Source organism: Asterias rubens, chromosome 22 (genome assembly GCF_902459465.1).
Source record: "Asterias rubens chromosome 22, eAstRub1.3, whole genome shotgun sequence".
NCBI classification, from domain to species: domain Eukaryota; kingdom Metazoa; phylum Echinodermata; class Asteroidea; order Forcipulatida; family Asteriidae; genus Asterias; species Asterias rubens.
Window position 1 is genome coordinate 3072842 of NC_047083.1, and position 10173 is coordinate 3083014.

General features: G+C 43.5%; 1 protein-coding gene across 1 annotated transcript; it reads left to right on the forward strand.

Moving 5' to 3' along the window:
* Nucleotides 1-3784: 3784 nt before the first annotated feature.
* On the forward strand, nucleotides 3785-9670 carry LOC117304939. Its single transcript, XM_033789585.1, has 4 exons — nucleotides 3785-3873; nucleotides 4737-4910; nucleotides 6655-6891; nucleotides 7411-9670. The coding sequence occupies exons 2-4, from the start codon at nucleotides 4759-4761 to the stop codon at nucleotides 9089-9091; spliced, it is 2070 nt and encodes a 689-aa protein (XP_033645476.1). The 5' UTR covers nucleotides 3785-3873; nucleotides 4737-4758; the 3' UTR covers nucleotides 9092-9670.
* Nucleotides 9671-10173: the final 503 nt, after the last annotated feature.

Genomic DNA, 10173 nt, shown 5'->3' on the forward strand with positions numbered 1-10173 from the left:
AGAGCTGTTGATAGTATAAAACATTGTGAGAAACAGCTCCCGCTAAAAGTAGCATAGACTTTGAGAAAGAGGTAAATTCTCACTAAAATAATAATATACCTATCTGAAAGCACACAGATTCGTCCAACAAGGGTGTTTTTTCTTTCATCATTTTCTCCCAACTTCGATGACCGATTGAGTCCAAATGTTCACAGGCTTGTTATTTTATGCTTATGATGGGATACACCAAGTGACAACACTGGTCTTTGACAAATACCAATAGTGTACCTTCCCTTTAAAGAAGGCTGGTTTACTACACATAAGCTCAAGCGATGTACCCAGTTTTTGTGGAATTTGGCAATTAATAATAATATTAATAAGCCTATTATTATTTTATTGTTCATTAATTTATGTGTTATTATGAGTATAAAATTGTTTACATGGTCTCGTCATTGCTAATTTGATTATTTAAAGTTTATGTTTAATTAAGTGAAAAGTTTTAAATAATTAGTCAATCAAATAAGTTTTCTAATGTTTTATTATGATTCATTGACAATAATAATTGACGTACCTAAATATGATGCGAGCATTACTGACCCGTGTTGATTGGACCCCCCCCCCCCCCCCCAACCCAATCACAGCCTGCTAGCCTTGTCAAAGGCTCTTTATCGCAAGCACCCAACCTCTGAATGGACCGTTCCGGCTTTCCACTAAGCTCCGCCCACCGCACACGTGAGCAAGACACGTGTACAAGCACTCCCAATGACATTCTGCACGGTTCTGCGATTCTGCCGCGCGTGCCAAATAATACGCGCACGCATGACCGAGTTTGTCCGACCACAATCATTGCTGTGATTGGTTAAATGGGTGAACGCGCACAGTTTGATTGGCAGGCCGGATCGGTCCATTCACCACGTTTGTAGCAGACGTGTCGGGGTTTCTTCTCCTGAAGACGAGCAGAGTAGTGTTCGAAACGTCAAGACAAAACCGGCTCTTTCTCAGAGCCAACACTCACTCAAAGGATATTTCACTCATGGTTGTTCCCTAGCCTTATATAGGACTCTTCCTCTGTACACAGATACAGAGTCCTAACTATTAAGGCCCGTTTCTGGGGCGGAAAAATTTCGCCTCAGAAATATACCCTGATGTCCAGGACGTCACTGTAGTACAATACGAAAGTGTAAGGCCGCCAGGGCTAGGTTGTACCCGCAAGTTTATTGTTAATATTAGGCCGTGTCCGAAACGACGTCTTCGGCTACAGCTACGTCTAGAATCAGCGCGTCTACCAGTGTTGAAGAATGGGCAGACGCGCGCGATCTAGCCGTAGCTGTAGCCGAAGTCGCCGTTTCCCGGACATGGACACTGTTACTCTCATTCCCACACCATGCAAAGCTTCAAACACCACTCACCACGTAGCGTTGGATGACGAACTGCATACATGTACTGGTACGGTATACATGAAACAGTACGTGATACAAACAGTGGGGTCGAATCATGGTTTTTCGAGTTTTTTTTTTTTTAACCTCGTACAACGACGCCGAAACAGAATCGACTTCGTTTTCGGCTTCGTTTTACGAGGTTGAAAAACCACGAAAAACTATGGTTCGACCCCACGGTATCAAGTACCGTTCAATACCGAATAATTACGTCCCATCCCAGTACATGTGTGCAGTTCGTCGGCGTCAACGCTACCTGGTGAATTTAGAGCGGGCCGGTGTGAGATGCAATTGTGTCCGCCTTTGTGTCCGCCGTGAAATATTGTCCGCTTCGGACACTTTTGCATATGCAATCGTGTCCGGGGTTATGCAAAAACCGTCCGGCGGACATGTACTTGACTGTACATAATATGTGCGCGCGTTAGCGAGCGTGCTTGCACTGAGCCTTTAATAATATACAGCATGAATATTCACGTACTTTATGATTGCAGCGAATACCCAACGGCCGAACATTTCCCATGTCATTCATGACATGCACTTAGCTTGTAAAAAATGGCGAACGTATTCCGTCGACCAAGGGCGTTTAATTTACTGCAAGGACGGTTTTGCACGGGGCGGACACAACTGCATATGCAAATGTGTCCGGCGGACATTGTCCTCCGGATAGTATTGCATAGAGGACATAATTGCATGCGACACAGGTGCTTGCAAGAAGAGCCTTGGGGACAAGGCTACCACCTACAAGCCTGCTAGACATGTGATAATGGTCCAACTTAGGAAGGAGGATAGCATGGCATTACTATGGGTGCGTTTGTTTAGCTTCCCTGGGTCGACCCCGGTCTGCCCCGGTACGTTCAAATAGCTTTGACGGGCTCACCTTGGTAAGCCCCCAGTGCCCTGCTTGTGCAAGGAGTGGGTCACTTGGGGGTGACCTGCGGTGCATGCCGTCACCACGAGAGGGCGAGTGTGATCGTTCGATTAGCTCTTGTCGGCTGGGGCTCACCCGAGTGGGGTGATCACTGCGGGGTCGACCCAGGGAATGCTGGATGGAACGCACCCTATATGAGCCGAGAAGTTCGATATATTATTACCGTCGAGTGGAAATACTTCATATTATTAGGCCTATCCTCCTGTAGCAAAACGGAGTCCGAATCTGATGACACCGACTCATTGCACCAAATGGATATTAATTTAGGGAACGGCCTTGTTGTTTTTGTAAGAAGAACAAAATTATTATACAATGTCAAAACAGTTCCAAGACCCATCAGAACATCGGTAGTTCGACATTCTCCTAAAAAAAATCACTGGGGTGTTCAATTCTGCTCACAATAACGTATACCATCTTTCATAGACATTCAACTTTCCCATAGATTTCTACATAGCAAATGCCTATAGCAAATGCCTATAGCAATGTCTTAAATTGAATTTATTTTGTTTCAATAAAGACTCACACATTTTTTTGTCAAACTGTCATCAACTTCGGTTTTCAATTTTCTAATAAGAAAACTAAACCCACTGAAAAAAACAATAATCATTGTTTTCCCCGGGGTTTTATGCGCTTCCCTTAAAACTAACTGTATGGTGATGTTATTTAAAGTACGGTTGCAGGTAACAATAATCTCGTTTGAAGGTGGTGTAATTGGCTCAAAAATACTGAGCCGGTGGCACAATAATTATTCATGACCCCTCGTGCACAAATTTCTTCTGATAGCGCCCTTTTTTATTCATCCTCCCCCAGCCCTTCCCCCATGAGGGCCACAAATCTCCAGCAGACAGAGCACCGTCTGACTCGACTCCTGAGGACACCTTTTAAAGACACTCTCGGTGAACATTGTCCACAACGTGCCCACACTTCGTGTATCACAACTTATAATATAAAATAAACAAACCGTGAACTTAGGCTCAGTCAGACATCGGAGTCGGGAGAAAATAACGGGAAAACCCACCCATGTTTCCGCACGTTTCGCCGTGTCATGACATGTGTTAAAAAAAAAATCAGTAAATCTCGATATCGAGAATTCATATTGTTGAATATTTTCCCAAAAAGTAAAGCATCTTTCACCATTACCTTCTGTAAACCCTGTAAGTTATTTGTAAATATCTGTGACCTGGTATTTTTATTTATTTTTTCTGTTCCGAAAGTGTCCAATGGTCCAATGGCTTTAAGTTAAGAAGTGTTCAAAATACTTTGCAACAAGAAAGTTGTAGAAATGCTGAAAAACAACAATGTTCTACACTAGAACATGGCTCTGCTACCACCCCCCACCAGCCTGACGTCAGACTACCCCCCCCCCCACCCCGCCCCCGTGGAAAAAAGTTAAACGAACTATCTCAATTGAGACAACTGAGGGCGCTGTTCAGTCTCGCATGTGAGCGCAAGTTGTTTTCTTTTTCCAAAGTGTGTTGGCAGTCTTCGTGTGTTCTGTGTTGTTGGCGCCGAATTTTGTTACTGATTTTGGTGAGTATTTAAAGAATATGGATTCAGTTTTAACTTGCAATCAACTCTCCAGATATTGCTGACGTTTATTATCATTTTGGAAAGAATGAAAACGGGAATACAGCAGTTTTAACAATAACAATGTTTAACTTTTAATATAATCATGTGCAGTGGTGTGTGATGTCAGCGCACATGGGATGTGGGTACTCCAAGAACTATTTCGGTTTCGTCCGGCTATCGGGAGACGATACGATAGCCGGACGAAACCGAAATAGTTCTAGGAGTAGGATGTGGGGATGGATGGGATCACCAGATCACTGCACTGGTCGGACTCATCACTCACTGACTGCTAATGCTGTGCTGCCAGACACTGCAGTGCAGGAATTACACAGAATTGCACATGCATACCATCCACATCATTATCAATGTTATATAAAAAATATAAGTTATCACCCAAAGGCAAAGCGAGTGAAATATGGAAACATACATGGATGTTATATAAACTGTATACTGTACCCCCCTCTGTAGGCCTAGTGTAGTGCTTCTGCGTCCCATACCACATGCATAATGACTATGAGTATGAGGCCGAAGGACAAGTTGGATATGGGACGCAGACGCACTATATTTGTTCGTATTCTACGAGCGCTCGTGTTATAATGAGTTTATCTTCCAGTTTCGCGTGCAGTGCGCAAAGTAAAAAAAAGAAAAAGATACAGCACCCGACAGTGCATGACTGATGAGTTTGGCTAGGGGACAACACCAGCGAACTATATACTTTGAAATCAGTTGACGTCCCTCTGAAAACCAAAGTCAAACCTGTTTTCAGACCAAAGTATAAACTTAAGTCGGCCCATTTATTATAAATGAGTGTACTTTGTTTTCAGAAAGAGGAGCATGTGATGTAGCATGGCATCAGATCACGCACCGTCAGACGTTGAGGGCAGTCTAACCTCCTTCTCAGCTCTCTCGTGGTGGTCAGATTCAGAACGTTACCATCGAGGCTCATCAACTGAGGAGTCACCGTGGTGGGAGTCGGACAGCGATGTCAACACACAATGGTGAGTGTTTCATGCAAGGACAGACCAATCAAGCAATCTATCAATCTTGCACCGTATCCCGCAGGGCGCAGGGCGTTGTCTCCACGATTTTTCTTTCTCCACTCTTGCCCATCTTGCAATCTTTGATGTTCCAGGTAGAAGGTGCTGTTCATGATGATGTCGTTTCCCCACCTCTTCCGAGCCCTACCCCGTCTTTTTCAGTTACTGTTTCAAGTAGGATGTTGTTGGGAGTCTGGTTTTTCATTCTCACTATGTGGCCAAACCAGGAAAGTTGGATCTTGTAGATGCGTGAATTGATCAACTCTGGTGGGTTACCACCAGCTGACGCTCTCCTCCACACCTCTTCATTTCGCACCTTGTCTTGCCAGGAGATGTTCAGAGTTTTGAGCAGACCAAATCAGCCAAATAATAATAAAACATGTAATGCGCACATATCCACCCTGCTGGGTGTTCAAGACGCAGTAAAACAAACACAAAACTAAAGAAAAATCGAACACAACAAAATTAGTCCTTGAAAACCTGCGACATAAAAAGTTTTGAGAAGAGATTTGAATGTTGTGGTACAGAGACAAGATCTAAGATTAAGTGGTAGAGAGTCACTTCCAGATGCGTGGCGCAGCTGAAGAAAAAGACCTGTCACCCAAGAAGTGACCAGACAATCGCGTGTTAGATTTGAATATTGCTGTGTACAACACGTACAATGACCTGCTTGATCACAAGTTACCACTTAAATTGCTATGTCACATGATTTGGGACCAGCTTTTGCGTAGTTACGTATTAAGAGACGATGAACACCCATTCACAATTCTGAATGGATGTGTATGACACAATGGTACTAGGGTTTGCTCATCTGGAGGTTGTTATACGAAGGCTTGCCTCGAACCAATTGATATAGCAACTGAGAATTTCAAATGTAATTATTATTATTTTATTATTAAGTATTAATTATACAGGGTAGCCCCATCCGTTTAAAAACACTGTTCTCCCTGGGGGCCCTGTAGAAAAAGCTACAACTATTCTGACTAAGTAAGACATGGTTCTAAACATTATTCAAATTTAACTCGCAAATGGCTTATTGATGAGAGCTTCACCTGATGATGCTGTGACCAACTGGCCCAGAACAGCTTGATTTGTCCAATTAAAATACCGAGGGGTCAGTAGGAGGAGTTTTTCGTTATTTTGTTTTCTTTCTGAAATCCACTTGTGGAACCAACTCAAAGCAAATAAAATTAGCATAAAAACATACCTAGTAATAAGCAACAGAGAGCTGTCAGTTGATGCCTATACTTCGAGAGAAACGACTCCCTCTGAAGGAACTTAGTGGGGTTTTTTTCTGTCATTATTTTCTTGCAACTTCGATGACCAAATGAGCCAACATTTTCACAGATTTGTTAAATAAAAGTGCCTTTAACTTTGGTCTGTTCCCTTATAATTGATGGATACAAGGCCTCGTATGTACCTTTAGAGGCAACAAAGGTGATTGCCTCCATGCCCCCTGGTCATTGCCATGGTGCCCTTGAAATGCTACAGTCGAAATTTACAACTTCCTTTAGGGTGCCCTTTACCAAGGAGAAAATGCCTTGGTGCCCTTGCCCTTTCGAAAACGAAGCATACAAGTTGTAGCCCACACCTTGAAATGGCCTTCAGGCCTTGTGTGTCTGGCGACTTGCGTAAAAACCAAAATAATACAGGCCTGGGATACCTCTGCATTAAATAACATTTTTCGTTATAATTTTTCAATCAGGGAGGTCAGGCAAGAGAGTCCTATTCCTTCTGAAGTCTTCGTTGGAAATGTCAGCAGTCCCTCGTCAGTCACCCCAACATGGTGGTCGGAGCCGTCCTCAAGGCACCTCAGTACTTCTGGGACTGAGGTTGAAGTTAATCCACGAGGAAAGTGCCACGTCAGGGAAGGAGGACAACAAAGCGGCACCAATGACGAGGAGGTGAAATCCAAGCCGAAGAACAATCGGAAGAGGTTACGGTGGGTTTGATAATTTTCTGAACTTCAGAGAGGATTCACAAAACATACACAATTTTGTTTTTATTGAAAGCGGAATTTAGATGAGGGAACATTGTGTATAAGGTGCACTCTACCAACTGAGCTATCTGTAATCTTGGTCATGTCTCGTTTGGCCCCCGTACCACGGCCCCGTGCCCCCTTTCGATGCTTGTTTTCATTGTTGGTTCTCAGTGTGCGTTCTGCGCTCCCATCAACATTAACGAGCTTTCGTTTTGGACGGCGGATGATTCTGCGCACTGATGATGTTGACATTTTGCATCATCTGCGCATGCATCGGGGTTAAGGACATTTGTAATTTTTTTCAAGGACTGATTTGGTTGTTTTCCCTGTTTTTTTTTTTTTTTTTTTTTTTTTTGGGGGGGGGGTTGTTTAACTGCGCCTTGAACACCCAACAAGGTGGATTAGTGCGCATAAAAACAGAAGTCTTATCATTATTCTTAAATTCCTGATTTTCATTGTCTTCTCCTTCAAATCTTACAGGGAACAATATAACGTCTTGGGCAATGATGAAAAGGAACCTCCAACAACCAGACTAAAACCCAACCCATCGTCTCTTCATGCCGACTTGGCAACTGTTGCCAACGACATCAAGAAAGGCATCGTCGAACCTCTGCAGATCTTCCTCCTCTTCTTCACAGTCGACGTCCTCAACAAAATCTGCGATCTGACCAACACCAATGCCTGGGAAGTTGTCCTCGTCAACCCAGCCTTCGCAGGTGCCGACGGAGCGTGGGAGGACGTCACTGTAAAGGAGATGCAGATTTTCATCGCGATCGTCCAAATCATGAGACGTAATCCAGACGTCGGTTTCGGTTCGTTCTGGCGAGAAGAGAGAGACGGCGAGCATTGGCCGAGGACGCTCATGAAACGCAGCCGCTTCTTCGCTATTGTTCAGCTGCTCACAGTAGCCGACCCACCAAACATTAAAAAGACATCTCGTATGCAAGACTCGAACTCACAAGAGGCAGAGAAAATCAGAGAGCCTAACTCGCAGTCGGGTACAGTCACTGAGAAATCAGATTGTTATCTCTATTTCTTTGATCAAATCAAGACAGTGCTTAAAACATTTCAACAACAGTTTAATGTTCAGTTTGCAGAGAAAGTCATAAATAGAAAAGTGTCAACTGCACAGGATGAAATTTTTAATTTTATGAAGGTTGTCCGATCACCGTCTGACGAGACGAAAACACAATCGCCCACACAGACAGATTCAAAACTTGTTCCCGATCTTAAGTTGGATGTTCTTAAAAGATCTGAGGTGATGTTACAGGTAAATTCATCCAGACCAAGTAATGGGCTTGAGTCGGTAAATGGACAAGAAAGTAGCAAGGAAGATTCTAAGGAGCTTGTCAAACTTTCAAATAATATACCAGGGGTCATTGAAGAGAGACCTGTAGTTTGTGATAAAAGCCTCGGCAATCAGTCGGCTGACTTGAACGTTATAAGCCTGAACTGGCACGATGGAAATGGTAATGTAACTTTTGACCTTGGTTGCTCTGAACAAAGTGACGTATTTTCAGGGGATGTTGCAGTTGAGGGCACTCCAGATCCTGGTTACTGGCAGAGCGTTTTTCTCCCTTGTCCAGAAGTGATCTATAATAAAGACGCTATATCTGTTAAAGATGACGCCAATGTCGCTCAAAGTTCGGGTAGATCTTTCAATCCTCCCCTCGCCAAATCATTCTTTTACCACTATTTGAACTTGGTGCATTACTTCTCCATGACTGAAGCTTTGCTATGTCCGGTATCAGCGTGCTCTGTCGAAGCTGGGAAGCTCTCAACGACGGATTTGGGAGATCAGATAATCGACGGGCTCGTCAGTCTAGGGGATGTTGGTTTGTTGTCGCCGTCTGACTCGGACAGTGAGATGAGAGAGTCGGACGTCTCTCGCGACACTTCCTCCGATGAGGCTGGCGGAGAGAAAAGCGGTGATGAATCGGGCGGCGATAACCAAAACCTCCACAAGTACGTCCAAGCAAGAAGTAGGATCGGCCAGAAGTGCGCCCTCTGTTGGTCACTGCATCGTGAGGTGCGCAAGGTTCACACTCGATGCACACGATGCGGGAGACACTTTTGTCTGTCGAGGTTCCGGAACTGTATGGATGAGGCGCATGACGATCTTGAGACAATGCAGCAGATCTTAGATGAAGAATCGAGTTGATGATGCTGAACAGGGGAGCAGGGCAGGCCTTGAATTATACGGAGGTCATGGTCGCTGTTGCCCTGGTTCTTGCCTTGGTGCCCCTTAAAAGTTTTTAATGGATTTCCAAAGGAATTGTCCTTTGCAAAACACAATTGGCCTTGCCCCCTAAAAGATGAAATTCCAAGCCTGGTGGAGGTACATTTTTATAAAGCTGTAAATACACAACAAATTCCAAGCACAGAAAAATCTTGCCGAGTAAAAGCTTACCATTTTTTTGTATGACTTTTATGTTGAGAACTAAACATGGAGTTATGACCCCCCCCCCCCCGCCCCCCATTACTGCATGCACGCTCCTTACATGTATACAACACAGAGGAAAAGTTGCACCTCCCATCTGCCCATGCAGTAACTATGAACTTGCAATTACAGACCTATAGCACATAGACGATGAATTGTACATTATGGAAATTTCATTTTCACTGTAGAACTTGACCAATAAATAATTATAACTGTTTGTATGCAAATTTCTGTGTCAAGTTAAGCATTTTTGTATATAAGTGTGATGCACATGTTGCGAATACAGTTTTGATATTTTAAATGGTAAACAATGTTGTTCGGTATTGATCATGTTGATAATTTTATTTAATATTTTAATCCTCTGGCAGTTCTTATAAGTGCTTCTCAGTACCAATCCGTATCACAAGCAGGCCTGATACCTCAAGGAAGCAACAAAGGCGATTGCCTCTATGTCCTCTGGTCATTGCCTTGTTGCCCTTCCCTTTAGGCCATTGGACCCTTTCGGTAAACAGTGTTGTCCAAGGCCCACACTTTGTGTATCACAACTTCTATATCAAATAACAAACCTGTGAAAATTTAGGCTCAATCGGTCATCGGAGTCGGGAGAAAACAACGGAAAAACCCACCCTTGTTTCCGCGCGTTTCGCCGTGTCATGACATGTGTTTCAAATAAATCCGTAACTCTCGTTAACGAGAATTTATATTGTTTTGCTGTTTTCTCAAAAAGAAAAGCATTTCATGGAATAATATTTCAAGAGAAGTCTTTCACCATTGCCTTCTGTAAACCCTGTAAGTTATTTGTA

Coding starts and splice junctions, on each gene's coding strand:
- LOC117304939 (XM_033789585.1), top strand. CDS start 4,759: ATGGCATCAGATCACGCACCGTCAGACGTTGAGGGCAGTCTAACCTCC. Junction 4,911..6,654: donor AGCGATGTCAACACACAATG/GTGAGTGTTTCA, acceptor TTTTTCAATCAG/GGAGGTCAGGCAAGAGAGTC. Junction 6,892..7,410: donor AACAATCGGAAGAGGTTACG/GTGGGTTTGATA, acceptor CAAATCTTACAG/GGAACAATATAACGTCTTGG.